Below are 18,523 nucleotides of genomic sequence, written 5' to 3'. Positions count from 1 at the left end.
TCGGTATCACATCCTTTAAAAGTTGGCAGGGAATGGGATCCAGTATAGATGTTTTGACTGAGGTGGACCTTATTATTTTTTCCAATTCAGATAATGTTCGTGGTTCAAAGTCACACAAAACCATATCAGATGTCTGCGGTGTTGAAGCTGGTTTATAGGTTATTTCGCTATTGTCAAGATGTTGCCTTATCGTCAGAATTTTTATCAAAATAGCTAGCAAATCTATTTGCACAATCGATACCGTTAATACCAGTAGCGGCCTGATTCAGGGGACCTGAAGGAGAACGAGTCAAGTTAACAAACGCACTAATAAGCTCTCGCTGTGCGCTCGATTATCGGAAAGTTTAGTCACATAGAAAACTTGTTTTGCGATCTTGATAGAAGCGCTTGTTGCCTTCACTTGATCCATAAACATTTCCTTGTGAACTGTCAGTTTCGTCGTTCTCCAGCGGGACTCCAGACGTCTGCGTAATACGCAAGCTGCCAGGACTTCCTTGGTCATCCACGGGTCCAGTCTGCGTGCCCGTGGACGACTCATCCGTCTCGGTGCTCTACGACCTGCGCCACCGCGCTTCCATTATCCTCAGTATTCTCATTCTTAACGGGACCAGACGGGTGCAAGAAATGTTGGTTTTTTTTAATGTGAAAATCTCTTCCAGCAGGACCATGAATCTTCAGCGACGGTCATTCACACATCTTAATCAGGAACAACCGAGCATTGCAGGCCTCACTGAAATACAAGAAAGCAAGCACTCACTGGTGAATAGTTCTTGGGGTATTTATCCCCCCCCCCCCTCTCGCCCAAAGTAGCCACAGAGGGATTTGCACGTTTCACTACCAATCACTTTATAGTCCTATCTTTCCAATTAGCTGCCGCCAAAAATAAAATCCCGAGACCTCGTCATGTCTGTCCACTGAGCATGGTCTGCTGCGCTGCGGCAGCGGGATTGCCCCTCTCAGGGAGGAAGGTGCATATCGTTGTCCAAGGTATAGATGTCAGACGCGATGCCTACTAAAACATGATACCCTGCGGAGTTGGGGTAGTTCTGACCGAGAAAAGAGGGACCACTGGTTGCCTGGTTTAAAGCTGCCTTGTCAAAGGTTAGGTTAGTTGCGTTTTGTGTTGTTAAGCCTTTGTTTAATTCCGCACCGGCCGTGGTTGGTGTATAGTTGAGACCTTAGAGAAATCAACCTTAAGGTTGAAACCCGCAACTGGGGGAGATGTCCTTCCCTTGTGAATGCTGACATATTTGCCAAGACATTCAATACCACGTGAGAGAAAGAAAACACTCAGTTTTAATCGTTTGTCCGAGGGACAGGGTGCACCAATTGCAAAAGGGTGCGAATTGCTGTCCGGCCAATTTATAACTGTCCTGCAATCCGCGATCCGCATCGGCCCAAAAACCACAGTCTTCTGCGGAGTGGGAGTTGCACCAATCAAAAAGGAAGATGCGAATTGCTGCGCGTTTTTTTTTAATGACCGCCAAAGCCCTGCCCACTGAATACGGACTTCTGTGGAGTTGAATTATCGTACCTTTCTTCGTTCCACTTAATAAAAAACTTGCGGCAAGACAAGATTGCTCAAACTGACCTTAGGAACGTGAAAAATGAGTATTGGAATGTATACATATTCTTAAAGTCCACAATTCAAGCAAAATATAAGTCGACCACTTCAATTATATGATCACATCAATGACAAAAAAACACTAAATTCAAAAATATTGTGCTCGAACTTAGTTTAATCGAGTACTTTGTAGCACGATAATCCATCGGCCGCTAAAAATAAATGTCTTCGGGTATTTTCGGACATCTTCGGGTCGTGACGTATTACTAGGGAGACATGTTCGGGAATGCGGCCATTGCTCATGTTGCTTCTAGATCCTCTTCGCGATCCCATCATCCTTAAGAAATGCCAAATTATTGTGTTGTCGGCAAGTGCAAGAATCGGACCGACAGTAAACTCGGCATTTCAACGTTCCCTTTTCCAAAAGATAAGGCAGTTCGTAAAAAATGGGTCAAGTTTGTTCAACGTTCGAGGCTGAACTTCGTCGAGCCTGAGCCTGGCAATACGTCCACAGTTGTATGCAACCGGCACTTCACGGAAGATTGTTTTGTGGATATTCCTTCCTTGGAATGTGCCATTGAGGCGGACTACCATACAAAAAGGTTAGTTAACTCATCTTTCTTGTCTCCAAACAACTGAGGATTCGTAATTTCGAATGTAAACAGGTAAAGAAAGACGTTTTTGCCCACTTGTAAAGAAGTTTCAATATCCGGAAAGATCGCTTCGTACCTAATTTCGGACAGTTTAACAATAGCCTTTCCTGTAACTGGGTTCGGTTTCAAGGGACTGCATGGGTTGTTTGGACTTGTACTAGGCCGCCCGAGAAGCTAAGGTCCCACTATGCATTCCTTTTTGGTGGCTCTGAGTCCTGGTTGGCGTCTGGTGCGTTGAGCATCTGATACATGTGATAGCATGACAGCTGACATTCCATCAACATCATAGCCTACATGTGTCATTCATGACATGCATTGCTGCATAGCCTAACTCATCAACTCATCATATAAATGCCTTGCCTAGCCATGCCTAGCACGCACAAGATTTGATTGGACATAGAAGCCATCAGACTATATGGCCCGTAAATATTTGGCTTTGTTTAATTTGGGATTGACAACCTACCAGTTGTGATTTTTGGTTTCCAGACCTCCTAGAAGAAAGCCTGATGCAGTACCAACAATCCTTTATCCTATTCCTGGCCTTGGCGCCCCTGACCCTGTCCCTGGCCCTGCCACTCCCAGAAGAAGTGAGCAGAATGTAGGTCGAGCAGCAGCATCGATAAGGGCACGCAAACGGGTATGTAAAACAGTACCTATAGTACTTGTTGACTGTCATCAGCATAAATGTACCGTTGTCATGATACATTTGTAGACCCAGTCAAGGAAGGTGTTTGACCGAGGTAGGTTATTGGATTTATGCTGTTTACTAATAAGTACCATTTCCTTTCTTTTCAATGCAGACTGTTAATGAAGCCATTGCCAACTTAAACCAACTGCAACCTGAACAATCAATGACTAAGAGTGATGATGACTCCAAGTGCTATGATAGTGACCCTCAGATTGATTTCGAGGTGCCTGCCACGCCTGCCCCCGTAGCGCCCAGTCCCAAATTAACAAGCATTCGACTAACTAGGTCTGAAAGTGAGTTTTTTTTCCTTCAATATCCTAAACTGAGTTTTTCTTCAATATCCTAAACTGGGTGTACCCAAGTACTTCCTATGATGCTGTGATGTGCAATGCCACGTGACAAAAATGTTGACATTCATTTGAACCCATTTATCTATTGACCCACTCTTCTTGCAGTTTATGTTGTCAGCATTCCTCCAGCAGAAATGGTTTCGAGGGGACATCAAGTCCGGATGCCATATCGGTCAAAGGAAACGCAGACCACTAATTTTCAACCTGACCTCACCCACACTTCAGTGTCGATCATGGAGGTACCAAGTACGCCTGAAGCTGCATCTACCCCTCAGCCAAAATACAAGAGGAAGCGTTCTGATTCAAGTAACGATGAGGAGACTGAGCCCTTGGCAAAGCATTCTTTGTCATTTGTGGATGATGAAACCAAGGACCCCTCTTGGAATCCAAATATGTCTTTGGAAAGTGTTGCATCTGCTAGGTATGTTTCATAGCACGATGTGCAAGGTTTGCAGTAGGCCTGCATAAGTTGCATTAAACCTTTGTTATAGAGCAAGAGGAATGTAGTACCTTGTTGGAAAGGGTTTGAGTTTTCATACTAGTAAATGTAAATTATGTCAACAGATCTTTAGTATCTAAAGAGATACTTATTTTTCTTAAATCCATTTCAGTGATGCCAACAATAAGCGAGCATCCTCATCCCTGACCGAGGGTATGTGTGCAGTTTCAGTGTCCAAGCTTTTGGAGCTGTTCCAAATCTGCTACAACTGCGGCCATTTCGGAGCAGAAGGCCGGATTTCGGGGACAGACGGTTCAATGGTGACCATCACACAGTCATGCTTGTCATGTGATGGTATCTGGAAATGGCAGAGCCAGGAAATGATTGGAACAGTATATGCTGGTAACATCGGCCTATCGATGGCAATTCTTGCAGCGGGTGCTATTCCAAGCAAAGTAATAAGGGTCCTGCAATTCTGGGGCATTCGAAGCATTTCCTCCGGAACATATTTTCGACACCAGTCAAAGTACCTGAACCAGGCAGTACGTAATGTTTGGGAGGAGGAGACCATCCGGGCACTGGCAGCTGTAGAGGACGTGGCCAAACTCTCCGGTGATGGAAGGTGCGATTCGCCCGGCCATTGTGCGAAGTATGGTTCTTACAGTTTACATGACACAGAGAGAAACGCCATTGTCATGACACAACTTGTTCAGGTAAAAACTACAATTTGGCTCTCGTTGCTATTATGGCATATCTTTCCATGAAGCCTGTTTCTGCCATCATTCACTGAGGCAGTATCCTGAAGTCATATTTGTATTACAACAACATTCATATCACTTCAGTTTTTCATGTGCCTCATTATTTTGCAGTCCACTGAGGTTAAGAACTCCTACCACATGGAGCTGGAGGGTCTGTCCCGATGTGTCGATGAAGTGAAAGCATACGCCCCACATGTTAAGATAGAATTAACAACTGATGGCCACAAATCAGTGGAGAAGTGGTTGAGAGAGGAACAATCGGACACCATAAGGCATTATTTTGATGTGTGGCATGTTGCTAAAGGTGAGTACCACTATCAGTGCTGTGATTTGCACACACTGCCTTTTTGTCTCAACAAATATAATCTTGTTTCTCATTTCCCAATTCCGTCGGTTCTCATGTTAACTCTTTTGGATGTGGCATTAAGAAATGATCAACAAGATTCCAGTCGTCAACCTTTACTTTCAGGTAACTTCGATTAACTTATGAATTTTATAGTATACAGTGCGTGCGGAAAAAAACTACCCACAGAAAAATGATGAAGTATTTGGGGTTTTTTTTCCGGACGCACTATAGAAGTTATCTCTATCGCAAAATTGTGTCTAGTTCATTTAGTTAAACCATACGACACTCCTGTCTGTCATCTAGGAAAGTTCACATTATACAATACTATACTTCCAGGACTGAGGAAAAGACTCAAGCCCATAACCATGAACAGGCGGTTTCAGCTGGTCAACAAATGGCTGAAAAGTATTATCAATCACTTGTACTGGTGTGCCATGACCAGCAATAACGACCAATCATTGATCTTGGCCAAGTGGAGATCAATAGTGAACCATATAGCCGGCGTCCACACGCACGAAGAAAACGAACTGTTCCCCAAGTGTATCCACAGTCGTATTCGAAGGCAGTGGTTTAAGAAAGGTGAGTATGTGCATGCCCTTACCCTTTACCCCAATAATGGTTGCTGTATTCATGGAATTAAGCTAGAAATTGTGTTTCCAAACTTATTTGTGTATGAAAACACTCTTTGAATTGTTCAATCAATCGGAAGTTACTTTGGTACTCCTCTACGGTTTTTGTCTTCTAGGAACAGAAGAATACGACAAGGTGTGTGCTCTGCTTCTCAACAAGAACCTTCTACATTCAATCTCAAAGCTCAGCTCGGATGGCCAGACATCTGGTTTGGAGGGATACCATAGCAGCCTTCTACACTTCGCCCCAAAGATGTACCATTTCGGATACAATGGGATGAAAAGCAGGTACGATGATAATTGTATCAACGCTGTTCATTACAGCATGACGACATAACACCAAAACATCACCATGCTGGTGAAGGAAGGCACATTTTAAAGGGAACCACCTTGAATGATCATGAGCTGTAGAATATCCATTTCCATAGAGTTAAATTAGTTTACTGTGTTTATTTCCAGGCTAGAGATTGCTGCGTTGCATTTCAATGAGAATGCTGGGAGGAAGCAGCACCAGAATAAGGATGGCCAACTTCGGTTTTCTGTTCGTCATCCAAAGAACCGATATGGAAATCATATTGTGACGTCAAGATCAGGGGCACCGACATTTGGCAAGTAGTTTCAGTTCAGTCAATATACATGTATTTTGTTAAATGACAAGATAATTCATGGGTGCCACTGCGCCCGACTATGTCATGCGAACATAATATTGAAACATGCCCTTTACTGTGCAGTACATGATCTTCTTTTGCATGGTTAATGCATGGAGAAACAGAAGTGGTAAAAAAGGATTACCAGTATATCTATATTCATAATCGTCTTTTATTTCAGGTTATGTTGATAAGTTTGAGGAGGAAGTCAAGAGGCTGGTTTTGACTGGGCATGACTACACGATTGACAAGGGAGACACTCCTGCACCTCTTTGTTCACGGTTTGAAAGGCCACCCAAAGAAGAAGCCATCAAGATGCAGCAAAATGCCCATGCACAACGCTTCAAGAAAAATTAACAGGACATTAAACTGTTAATGTGGTCAGTCTTCCACCTATCATCCTGCGCATTGGATGTTGTTCGCTGCTCCATATTAATCAACATAAAGCGGCAGCCTCATAATTTTTGGAAATATTATCCAGCTACTTTTTCCGCTCCGACTGTGTAGAAGGGAGGGGTTGAGCTATGGACTTCTTGGACGAAGTCTTGTGTTTCTAATGTATCATAGCATCACTTTGGGGTGGGGTGGGTTGAGAGGGGAAGGGGGTGTAGTCAGATGAAACCATTTTTTATACCTGGATTCATTGTAAGTGAATAAATAAAGTGTTTCTAAGAAATGTTAGCATAATACTATGTATTCTTTCTTTTATATTAATTCTGCATGGTAATTCACAAATTTTACAATCCTGCCATTACTGTCCATCAACAAATCCCTGATAATAGGCATCTTCCTCCAGTCCAGGAGCAGGGAACACAGCACGAATGTTACAAACAACACAGGAAGGGATCACGACCCGAATGTCTTTCCCGAGGTAACCGTAGGTCCACCTGACAACTTGCCTGTAGGCAACATGTCGCAACTTTTTAAAGAGTGGCCCATCGTAGGCTTGCTTGCCATACTGCTGTCGATACTGCAACCAGGCAATTTCTAAAACTGTCCTATTCAGGCAGGCGTTGGCAAAGTCTTCATGGCGTGTGAAACACTCCAGCCCCTCCATCTTCTCTCCGAACTCTGCGACCTGCCGACAACAAACACACTCGCCCCTTGTAGGTAGAACTTGGCAGGAGCCACAGGTGCACCTGAAAAGAGAGTAATTAAGTGAAAATAACAGGGCCTGCTACATTCCAAGTAGGCCTATGGCATGCACATCGCGATGTACATGATGCAGGCCTACATACATGGGCATGGCCTACCGGCCTAGGCCAGTTTCGTCCCATCGAGTCAAAATTGTCTGTAGGCCTGAAGCAGAGCAGCCTATCGTGACTTCGTAAGGTAGGCTGGGCCATAGCCCTAAGGCATAGGCATAGGCATGATATCGACACATTGGATAGGGTTTCAAACTCACCAGTTTTCCACAACTGTGTGATCAACGAGAGCCGCTCCGGCTCCGTCATCACCAGCCATTTCTTCATCAGCAGCGTCGGAATGTTCCTCTTCCTCCTCCGCCTCTGGTTCGAACATGTATGGCTGAATTGCCCAATCGCCTTCCTCCACGTTCTCTTCTGTACCTTCGGCACCTTCTTCACACTCTGGCCAGACATCAAAGTCACTCAGATCCGAAGATATTGTGGAATCTGTGTCGCTCATTGTTCAACTTGACATGCATTGAACACGTTGAATAGACTGACCCAGTTCCTATATCCTCATTGTGTCCCTAGTAATACGTCACCTCCGGTCAGCTCAGGGCGAATTTGCATAATGACCTAGATAATTGTTTTCTTCGGAAACGGGCTCCGAGCGGCGATTAAAAGCTTGTTTTTGGGTGGATCGAGGTTACCTTTTGAAATGTTTGATGGATATTTCATTAATATGAGTATTTCATTATCATAATCTAACAAAAATAGGATGTTTGAGGTTAGCTTGAATTGTGGACTTTAACTCACACAACGTAGTGAGTGTAATGGTTACGTATGTATAAAGTGTAAACAAAATTCATATATCCATCATGTCCATCGAATCTGAACAAATTTGTGCAGACCTATGACAATTCTGGTTCCGGTACAGTTTGTCGCATTCCATATGGGTCGCGCGTTGGCCGATCCTGCATTCACGACGCGGCGCACCCACAGTTACCACGTCGGACGTGATTCCCATTGTTTCCTTCCTCGTAACGCAATTATTTCATGACGTCATGAGTCATTGACCATTCACGCAAGTAGATTTATTCACACCGGCGCCACTGAAGTGCGGGTGTGGGACATCATGTATTTAAAAATCGTCTGCTAGGACATACAGGACAACGTCGGCGGAGACAGTTGTGACATTTCATTACAAAGCAAACGTCCTCTTCTTCTCGATTTACGTACTTCCAATTTCCAAACAGGACCCGGTGTAATGTTTTTGAGTGTTTCTGTTTTTGAGTGTTTCCCCTCATTGTTTGGGAACGCTAAAAATAGATTGACGAGTTTTTCTGTGTATCCCCCCTATTGAAAAGTCATGGTCTCTCTAGCTGCCTATTGTTTGGAAACACTGACACATGGGAAACAACCATAGATGTTACACCGGCATGCCAAGGGTTTCATGCCATTTAAATCAGGATGAGCTGTAGGCCTAGGTCAGGCCCACTCTATAATGCATTTATATAATTGGGGGTCAAATGCTGCACAAAATCATCATTCTCTGTATACTGTAGCAGTTATGGTTGGATTAGAATGAACTTTTGAATAGATGAAAACAAAACTATATACACTAACAGTGTTTTTTAATTCCATTATTTTCATTCAAACAGATTGAGATTTCATTCAACAACAAGACAATGAACGAAAATAGTCCTAACATGATGGATCATTCCTATTCTTGTCATCCAACACCTGTATTATCGCCAAATTGTCAAATTAAGACACCTGAACATGAAACGCATTTAACACAACTAACTGGTGAAGAAACATACACAAATATCTAGGCTAGCAATTGGAAAATTCAATTATTATTTCACCACAAAGAACTGCTCCTGTCAGCAGATGTGAGACAGCTACCGGGGCGGGGACTACTTCTTTATGGGGCCTTATTGTTCAGCGTCTCCAAGGAATTTTATTTTTAGAGTCCAATGGTGGGGGGGGGCCTTCCCCCAATGTACTGACTAAAACCCGTCACTTTCAGAGAACGGGGAGGGGGTTTGGGGGACTCATCCCCCAATGTACTGGCTAAATATGTCAGAAGGACGGGGTTTGGGGAGCTCCCCATGTCAAAAAGTTGTGTGAGTTCACTAGAGCTTGCTCTTTACATATTACAAGCTCTAGTGAACTCACACAACTGTATGTCCTAGCACAAGGAGGATACCGCGGTGACGTCACATCATGTGATCCCGACCCATATTAGTGATCGCTATGGCCAATCAGATTGAGTCTACTGACAGCACCAGCACTGAACACATCTCTACGTCTCACTGTCTGGTGCGCTCCTGTACACAAAAACACCAATAGACATGAAATATTGCAATATTGCTTCCACGAATAAAAAAGACGTTTGGCGTGGCCAAAGTGCGGAAATAATGTCTCCGCTAAAATACACTACGAAATACACTAGGCAATGCACTACGCAATATACAGTAGAGATGCAGTTGAGTTTGTTATTGTTTTGACTTAGAAGCCCGCCCATATCATAATATATTCATGTATTCATGAAGTATGAACTCATTTCTGTCCCATACAACTCTAAGAACAGTCAATTTCTCCTTAAATCATCACCGAAACCGCGATATCCGCAGGAAGATTTCGTTCTAGTGTCCGAAAATGCATGATCTAATACAGGGGCGCTAACTCGACAAATAGAGGGGATCTATGGGGATCTATGCGAGTTTTAGGTATTACAGGTCTCGAACTTGTAAAATCTGTAAACATGCCTCCAAATCCATTATGATAATGAAGAGATTGCCCCATATCTGGGAGACTGTTTTGAAACCATCGCTAATTTTGGAAGATCGGTGCCCGGCTATTTGGTTTAAAAAACCCTATTTTTCCCCATCAAAACAGCACTTTTCATTATTCAAATGATAGCTTATTGTCTGAAGACTTATTTCATAGCAGAAAAGTACTAATAACTCTGATTTGATGCGAAAAATCTAACTTTTTTGATGACTTGATTTCCCTTGGCCGTGGATCGAGTTTGTTTACAATATGCAGCGCCATCTTGGAAAAGCCGTGACGTCACCGCGGTATCCTCCTTGGTCCTAGCAGACGATTTTTAAATACATGATGTCCAACACCCGCACTTCAGTGGCGCCGGTGTGAATAAATTTACTTGTGTGAATGGTCAATGGCTCATGACGTCATGAAATAATTGCGTCACGAGGAAGGAAACAATGGGATTCACGTCCGACGTCGTAACTGTGGGTGCGGTGCGTCATGAATGCAGGATCGGCCAACGCGCGGCCCATATGGAATGCGACAAAACTGTACCGGAACCAGAATTTTCATGGGTCTGCACACATTTGTTCAGATTTGATGGGCATGATGGATATACGAATTTTGTTTACACTTTACATACAGTGTATACATACGTAACCATTACACTCACTATACGTTGTTCGATTGATCAAGGAATGCAAAGTTGAAGGACGGATGCATCAAGAAAACCAACACGAAACCGACTTAATCAGGCATTCTATACCTTTCCGATATATGCTGTATTTCAAAATAAAAGCATATTTTCAAAGGCAGCTGAACGCTTTCCTTCTTTTAGCAGTTATGCTCGATTCAATTATTCATCTTCAAAATGTTTTCCTTTATCTCGACCGAACTGATGAAAACTCGAAGACGAAATAGACGACAAAAACATTCGGTTTCATTACGACGAAAATTTCTAAGATGACGGCATTCTGTCTAAAGTCCTCCGCAAAATCTCGCAGCCCCAAGAAATAACGATATCGTGTGGTCCCGTGAGATTTCGACATCCAATGGTTTCATTTATTTTCGCAATTTCTATGGACTAAGTTTTAAAATGACTTCAATTCTTAGGGAGTTATAGAAATTGCATTCAAACGTGATGGTATAATGATGGTTTTGAAGAGAGATTTCTGACTTGAATTATAAACTTAAGAATATAGTGGGAGCAGTGAATATTGTCGAGATTTGTATGAAATCATTAATATTCGTGATCTGTTAAGCATTTCAATTTTGAGGTGTTTTCTTCTGTAATATGTAAAGAGCAATCTCTAGTGAACTCACACAACTGTTTGACATTTGGGTAGCCCCCCAAAACCCCGTCCTTCTGACATATTTAGCCAGTACATTGGGGGATGAGTCCCCCAAACCCCCTCCCCCGTTCTCTGAAAGTGACAGGTTTTAGTCAGTACATTGGGGGGAAGGCCCCCCCCAACCCCCCCCCCCCCCCCCCCATTGGCCTCTAAAAATAGAATTCCTTGGAGACGCTGAACAATAAGGCCCCATAAAGAAGTAGTCCCCGCCCCGGTAACTGTCTCACATCTGCGGACAGTGACAGAAGCAGCTCTTTGTGGTGAAATAATAATTGAATTTTCCACCTGTTAGCCTAGATATTTGTGTATGTTTCTTCACCAGTTAGTTAATAACGAATTTTTGTAGCTGATATATTCTTAATTGTTTTAACGGCAACGCGTTTTTTTTTGGATTCGTTTGGCGCCAAAATCAAGAATGGCAAATTTACGATCTTGACACTAGAGGCGCTGACGTCGTTCCGGAACGGCAGATGCTAAATCGGATAGCCAGGCGGTACGGGAACTCCTGCACTCTGACCACGTGACCTACATCATTACTTCACAGTTCCGGCACTGGGTCGAGTTTGGCAGTTACTATAGATCCATGCACTTGATTGGGACCAACGTTTACGAAAACGTCGCGTCTCGTCACGTTACAGTAATGTAAAATGCATGGTGACGTGACGACGGCCAACACTACGTCATGTAAACGTTGTTCCCAATCAAGTGCATGAATCTATAGAAATCACGTGACTGGATCTGGATTTAGTAGTGTTAAAACTGACTTTTTTGAAGTAAAGTACGTAAATCGAGAAGAAGAGGACGTTTACTTCGTCTGCAATGAAATGTCACAACTGTCTCCGCCGACGTTGTTGTCCTGTATGTTCTAGCAGACAATTTTTAGATACATGACGTCCCACACCCGCACTTCAAGACAGTGGCGCCGGTGTGAATAAATCTACTTGCGTGATTGGTCAATGGCTCATGACGTCACGAAATAATTGGGTCAACAACGGGAATCATGGTAACTGTGGTTGCGGTGCGTCGTGAAAGCAGGATCGGCAAGCGCGGCCCGTATGGAATGCAACAAACTGTACCGGAACCGGAACTGTCATGGGTCTGCACACATTTTTTCAGATTCGATGGACATGATGGATATATGAATTTTGTTTACACTTTATACACATACGTAACCATTACACTCACTACGTTGTGTGAGTTACTATATACTACTAATCCTGGTGCTGAATTTAACAACAGTAACCGGAATGAAAATTGATAAACATGTATCTATTTTCATCAGTTTTATCCATCGTATACCACACATCCCCATAAATATTTAAGAATGGACGATTAAAAGGAGAGTTTTTCCATTTTTACCAAAAAACTCTCGTGACGTGAAGACGTCAATTGTGACGTAATTTTTAGTTGACGGCGATCAATATTCCGGTCTTCGGTCGATAGACCCATTGTCATAGTCTCATTCTCCAAGCGTCGTCAATGATGATCATCGCTGTCAAGTCTCACTCGACCTACTGACTCTGCCACAGTTGGCTCACTAGTCACCTCTCAACAATGAGAACAATGAATGACCAACAGTTGTCACAATGGGACGTAGCTAAGGTTGAATACGCATGCGCGCAATATCATTGCGCGTTCTATTTATTTTCATGATGTGAAAAATTCAACGGGTTTATGTAATTTTCGACATTACGGACCGAAGACCGGGAGATTGAGTCTCTCTGTCACAGTTTGATCATTCACACACTTATCCAATTTGTATAGTGCGCTGCTTGTAACACGGATTGAAAAGCCTTCTTGTGATGTTTCGATAAAACATTTTTTTCGAGGATATCGCGATAAATTTTTCATAACACCGTGAAGTGTATTTGTGTGAAACAGATGTGTAATAAAGATATAGATTTTAACGATAAATGGCGCAGTCACGGGCGCCCAGTGTTGCCCCGATCCGTGATTAGGTGAGATCACGACTGATCACGGCGCCATTTCGCCACACTTCAAACCCGATTTGTGTATTTATGCAGGTTTCGCGCATGACTCTCGTTGAACCTTCCTCGGCGTTGCTCAGGCAATGAAAATCCTCTTTTTGATTTGTTTTTAGTTTTATGAATGGATCGTATTCTCAGACTGGCAAAATTGGAGGAAAAAGCCGTTTCGCGATCCCCGTCCTTCATTTTGAAAAGACGTAGAAAGCACAATGATATTGCGTGTCCAACCAGAGATACGTGCCATTATGATCATTGTTGGCCGTGGATTGTTCCCGTTGTTGACAGGTGACTGGTGAGCCAACTGTGGCAGAGACAGCAGATCGAGAGGCTCCGCATCACTGATTAGACCAATCAGAGCGAATCGCACACGAAAATAGTACTTAAAAAACCATTACGTCATTTCAACAATGGAATAAACTGTTATTTATTTGAAAAATGGTCTTTTTCAAAATAGCTAATTCTAATATTTGGTGAAGTTTGGTGCAAATCACGCCAAAACATGGCCCCCAAACCCTGAAATAATCAATGTCATGATATGTTTCGTTAGCAAAGTATGGTGAAGGGAGAGTCTAAATCTACCACCAAACTTTAGACGTGAACTGGGTACCACAATCTGAGACGAAAGTGTCCGGGATACCGTGTTCCATGTTCAATCTTTGCAATGACTGTGTCCGCTGTGGTATCGTGAAGGTAGTCTAGTTCGAAGAAAGAACTGAAATAGTGCACAGTAGTTAGATAGTTTTTTCCTTTGATAGAGAAGAGGTCACTCGCGAGTTTTGACCACGGTCGGTCCGGCACATCATGCAGATTTAGTGTCTCTATGACTGATGTCAGCAAAGGTCGCACACGAGTCGCAATATTCCACAAAATAAAGGATTTCTGCTGACATAAGATGAGTTCTCTTGCTCTTTGCAAACAAGAGTTTATGCATAGGTGGCCAGCGTGTAACTTAGCCTTTAGCTCTTTCCGCAGTTCGAGTGGGCTAATACTTTCTTCTCCACGTAGCGCAATGCCGTATTGAACAGTTAGTTCATCACGGTGATGAAAACAGGGGGTCAGAGTAGCAGACAGTTTAGATTTAGAGTCCGGCCAGCCTTTCAGGATGGTGTCTTTGAGAGACGTCAACGTTGCATCCATTTCAGTTGCGCAACTGATTTCATCAAGTCTCTGTGGTTTGATAGGCAAGAAGGACACATTACTCACATTAACTGATTCTTTCGAACCAGTTTTCAGGAAGTGCCGCACGAGATAACGTGTCAGTAAGCTTGTAGGCTAGATTGATCTTTTTGAGTCCTTAGAAAGAGTGACTGTAGTCACCCGGGAGCTTTACAGAGAGGTTTCGTGAAGATTGAGACGAGCGGCTTGTGGTCAGTTACCACATCTACCTCGCGGCCGTGGGTATAATGGTGGAAGTTTTTAAGCAAAAAATCACAGCCAACATCTCTTTCTCAATTTGGGCCCAGCGTTGTTCAGTCTCAGTAAGCGATCTGCTCGCATAAGCGATTGAGTGGCCGTTTTTAAGCAGGACAGATCCAACGCCATGCTCACAAGCATCGTTTTCTAGGACGAGTTCCCTGGTTTGATCGTAGAATGCTAGGACGGGTGCTTGAGTGACAAGACGCTTGACAGTAACGAAAGCAGTTTGTTGTGTCTACGACCAGACAAACGGCACATCTTTTTTTGTGAGATTGCGCATAGGTGTCGTCACCTCAGTCAGATTAGGGAGAAATTTTGGGAGATAGTTCACCTCACCTAGGAAACGTCGCAATTCCTCTAAGTTAGTAAGAGCAGACATGCTCTCAACAGCACGAATTTTCTCCGGATCAGCCTGGAGACCACGTTCAGTAATCATTATGTCGAATGAAAATTATCCCTGATAACCGCAGTTCAAGCATTGCGATGTTCAGTTTGATGCCTTTCTGTTGACATCGTTGTGGGAAAGCTTCCAAGTTGTGATCATGTTCATCAACTAAGTGCAACATTCCCGGACGCCTGAGACACTGTAGTGCTGCCCTTTCCGTTGCCGGCTGATACCCAACGATACAACGATACTAACTATACAACACAATGCGTACGTATACCATTTAGACCACGGGAGAAATGCAGTGTAGGAATGAAGTGTATAAATATCATCTACGCTAAAATGTATGCCAAAGCGGTATAATACGTCGAGCATTCTGATTGGGTCACAGAAATTTCCAGTTGATTGCCTAATGCCTCCCTGCAAAGTCCGCGTCTGTGGGCGACCCATGTTTGTTCCGATGCTCCCGTATGAAAGTACATAGCTACCCCGAACCAAACCATTCGAGGCGCATGGTGCCTAATTTTGAAACTAATTCAACTGGGTTTCAATGTTGGGAGCGACCCCCTATAGGCGTCCTGCTGAATCTGTAGCACACAAGGCTCTTTCAGGCATTCACTGGAGTCCGGAATCAAACCGGTTTGATACCAGGTAACCAGTGGAGTTAGCGTCCGGTCAGGCCCCCACTCCTGACTTCAATGACAGCACATACACTGGGGAGTTTTCTGGCGTTGAGTCACGGGCGGCGAAAAAAAATCCTCAGGACGCCTGAGTTGGCGTCCAGTGTGCTGCAAGCATTACTGACTCTGCTGCAGGAACATGGAACATGGGAACATCTAAGATTGGATAATACACTATAATCGTCGCAATACAATAGGGCCGGACACTTCCTCCAGGTGTCATAAGCTGGACAATGTTGTTTTTTTTCAGAATGAAAACGTTTAGTTTTAAACGGGGCGATTCACTCAACGGTGGAAAATTTACTCTTTTTTCCGAGGCCCATCAATTTCATGATATGAAAGCGAACGTACCCATTTTGCTGGAAATTATCACATCACATCAATATCAAAAACATGTCATCGTTTCTTCTTCATAACGTGGTCTCATGGCAACGATGTTGCTAACGTCACACGCAAAGGATCGTGGACACGTGAGTCACTTGACGTCATCAGCTGCGTGTGATCGTCGTGGTGACATCATCGATGGCCGATTTCAAATTTCTTCCAGATTTGCGAATTTGTTCTGGCTATCCGAAACCAGCATTCAGAGCTAGTCTACACTGGTAGCAAAGCTGTCCATCCCAGAACGCAGAAGAGCAGAAGAAGGATTGAAAATGCGACGATTGGCTTTGATCAGTTGGAATTAAATGTTTTTTGTTTTCAATCAAAATGCGAACATTACAGATAACGCTGAGAGTTCATTTTATGACTTAAAAATCCGAATAACAGGGACAGTGCACTTTTGAATTAAAGGATAACTCGTGTCAAATTTCACCATATAATGTTTAAGCTGTTTTTGACAAATGACTACGTCACTTTCTCATAAATCGGTAAGGTTTTCGAATCAAAATGCACATTTTCTAGAAATTGATGGTTTTAATCCCGTCCGGACGGCTCGTTTCGATGCCGTGGAAATCGCACTACGCCGACGACGTTTTCGTTGATGACGTCACAACATGAACATTTTCGCAGTCGCGCTGGTTTACATTCCCGCGAAAAAAAAATCTCATTCGTTTATTTACAACTGCCATTGACCACTGCATTCCATCCTGTCCTTACACAATATATACACGATAAGAACTGAAGATTATGGAGAAGAAGAAGAAAAGGGTGTCGGGTGGCCTTGTGCTGCGATGTTTTGCGGCAACACTAGCAAAACTGAAGGTGTTGGGGTTTTCCGCTGGCCTGACCCTATGATGCATATCCTTTACAGAGGTAAAGAACATCCCGGTAAGTCATCGATTGTGTATCTGCCCATGATCGACATGTACTCTGGGGACAAAACATGCCTCCTGTCAACATTGGAATTTGTCCACAACATCGCCTTCAAGCATCATGTCCCACCAGTGATCACATTCGATCAGCCGTTGTACTGGAAAGCTGCTGAGATTATTGCAAATGCACCAGAGACTAGTCATCTGAAATCAACTGTACTTATGCTTGGGTGCTTCCACACCTTCATGAACGTACTTGGAGCAATTGGTACCCTCATGGCAGGAACGGGCCTGAAAACGATTCTGGAGGAGGTTTATGGGGAAAATGCAGTGGTGCATATGATGACTGGCAAATCTGTCCAACGGGCTTTCCGCGGTCATCTACTAGTAAACAAGTGTCTCAACGAAATGATAATCTCTGAAGTGCTTGAGGAACAGCCAGAACTAAGTCTCCTCGTGGATGAAGCTGAAGAAATGTACTCATCATTGGTAAATGGTGAGACCACATTGGATGGTGCTGCGATATCTGACGCTCTTTCTAGTATGGCAGAAGCAATTGAAAGGAAGAAAGCCCAGCTTTCTTCGAGGTCAAAGACCAGTCAACTGTGGTTGAACTATCAAACAATAATTCAGGTTGCAAGGTCTCTGATCAAAGCAGATCGAACGGGCTCTTGGCAGATGCACCTTCGGGCAGTTTCGGACTGCTTGCCTATATTTGCTGCCGCAGGACATTTCAACTATCTGAAAACAGCATACTACTATGTCCAAGAAATGAACCAACTCCAGTCTCGGCACCCAGATTTATTTTTGCAGTTTGAACATGGCTGCCATGTCATCCGTCGCACCAATCAGTTCTGGGCGGGTCTCAGTGCTGACCTTGTGATAGAGCAAAGCTTGATGAGATCGCTAAAGACTCCTGGAGGTCTTACACGTGGAAGTGGCATGACAGAGGAACAGCGCGCATTATGGACAATGTCAACCCCAATCACATCGGAGTACAACTATGCCATGCAGGAATTCACTGAGCTATCCTACACCACAAGTGAACAACACAAGGAAGCTACACAATCAAGAATGAAAAGAGATGCATCTGATTTACTCAAGTTGAACACAAAGTTATCCAGTTGCTCCCCCTTTGCCCAAGATCCAACATTGAGAAACATCATCAACAGAGTTGTGGCAGACGCAGATGTGAATGTTCATGAGTTTAGATCAGTCGGAGAGAAAATTATAGAAACAATGATAGGCCAGCCAGTGTTCTCAATAGGTTTTAAGCGAAAGGATAAAGCAAGGACACTTGGTACCATTACGTCAGTGAAGGTATCTACTGATAGAGCCATTGAGCCTGGTTTGTTATTTCAACGCTTTCTGGTTGTTTCAAAGACAGGTTCTCTGTCACTGGAAGACGTTATGCAATATGAACTCAGTCCCTTTCCTCCAGCTCTTTTTGACGCAAGAAAAGTACTTCGCAAA

At 43.5% G+C, this 18,523-nt stretch overlaps 3 protein-coding genes across 3 annotated transcripts; 2 read left to right on the top strand and 1 right to left on the bottom strand.

Annotated features, from left to right (window-relative positions):
* The first annotated feature begins 1,909 nt into the window (after positions 1–1,909).
* Positions 1,910–3,689, top strand: LOC135502789 (uncharacterized). The gene is made up of 4 exons (XM_064795894.1): positions 1,910–2,166; positions 2,704–2,854; positions 3,018–3,198; positions 3,361–3,689. Exons 1-4 carry the CDS (start codon positions 1,910–1,912, stop codon positions 3,687–3,689), a joined length of 918 nt encoding a protein of 305 aa, XP_064651964.1.
* Positions 3,690–3,908: 219 nt separating this feature from the next.
* LOC135503340 (uncharacterized) lies at positions 3,909–6,635 on the top strand. The gene is made up of 6 exons (XM_064796885.1): positions 3,909–4,407; positions 4,564–4,756; positions 5,135–5,377; positions 5,544–5,715; positions 5,887–6,035; positions 6,256–6,635. The coding sequence occupies exons 1-6, from the start codon at positions 3,910–3,912 to the stop codon at positions 6,429–6,431; spliced, it is 1,431 nt and encodes a 476-aa protein (XP_064652955.1). The 5' UTR covers position 3,909; the 3' UTR covers positions 6,432–6,635.
* A 143-nt stretch (positions 6,636–6,778) lies between these two features.
* On the bottom strand, positions 6,779–7,986 carry LOC135503311 (uncharacterized). The gene is made up of 2 exons (XM_064796832.1): positions 7,480–7,986; positions 6,779–7,213 (listed from the first exon to the last, which is right to left on the bottom strand). Exons 1-2 carry the CDS (start codon positions 7,719–7,721, stop codon positions 6,826–6,828), a joined length of 630 nt encoding a protein of 209 aa, XP_064652902.1. The 5' UTR covers positions 7,722–7,986; the 3' UTR covers positions 6,779–6,825.
* Between the last annotated feature and the right edge of the window lie 10,537 nt (positions 7,987–18,523).

Source organism: Lineus longissimus, chromosome 19 (genome assembly GCF_910592395.1).
Source record: "Lineus longissimus chromosome 19, tnLinLong1.2, whole genome shotgun sequence".
NCBI lineage: Eukaryota > Metazoa > Nemertea > Pilidiophora > Heteronemertea > Lineidae > Lineus > Lineus longissimus.
The sequence above is the reverse complement of the archived record's forward strand: the minus strand, read 5'-3'. Positions and strand labels throughout refer to the sequence as shown.

What these genes read in the sequence shown, in the direction of transcription:
- LOC135502789 (XM_064795894.1), top strand. Translation starts at nt 1,910, where the DNA reads ATGCCAAATTATTGTGTTGTCGGCAAGTGCAAGAATCGGACCGACAGT. An exon ending in GCGGACTACCATACAAAAAG is followed by an intron (nt 2,167 to 2,703) that starts GTTAGTTAACTC and finishes TTTGGTTTCCAG; the next exon opens with ACCTCCTAGAAGAAAGCCTG. An exon ending in TCGACTAACTAGGTCTGAAA is followed by an intron (nt 3,199 to 3,360) that starts GTGAGTTTTTTT and finishes CTCTTCTTGCAG; the next exon opens with TTTATGTTGTCAGCATTCCT.
- LOC135503340 (XM_064796885.1), top strand. Translation starts at nt 3,910, where the DNA reads ATGTGTGCAGTTTCAGTGTCCAAGCTTTTGGAGCTGTTCCAAATCTGC. An exon ending in TGTGTGGCATGTTGCTAAAG is followed by an intron (nt 4,757 to 5,134) that starts GTGAGTACCACT and finishes CTATACTTCCAG; the next exon opens with GACTGAGGAAAAGACTCAAG. An exon ending in ATCAGGGGCACCGACATTTG is followed by an intron (nt 6,036 to 6,255) that starts GCAAGTAGTTTC and finishes CTTTTATTTCAG; the next exon opens with GTTATGTTGATAAGTTTGAG.
- LOC135503311 (XM_064796832.1), bottom strand. Translation starts at nt 7,721, where the DNA reads ATGAGCGACACAGATTCCACAATATCTTCGGATCTGAGTGACTTTGAT. An exon ending in CACACAGTTGTGGAAAACTG is followed by an intron (nt 7,214 to 7,479) that starts GTGAGTTTGAAA and finishes CTCTCTTTTCAG; the next exon opens with GTGCACCTGTGGCTCCTGCC.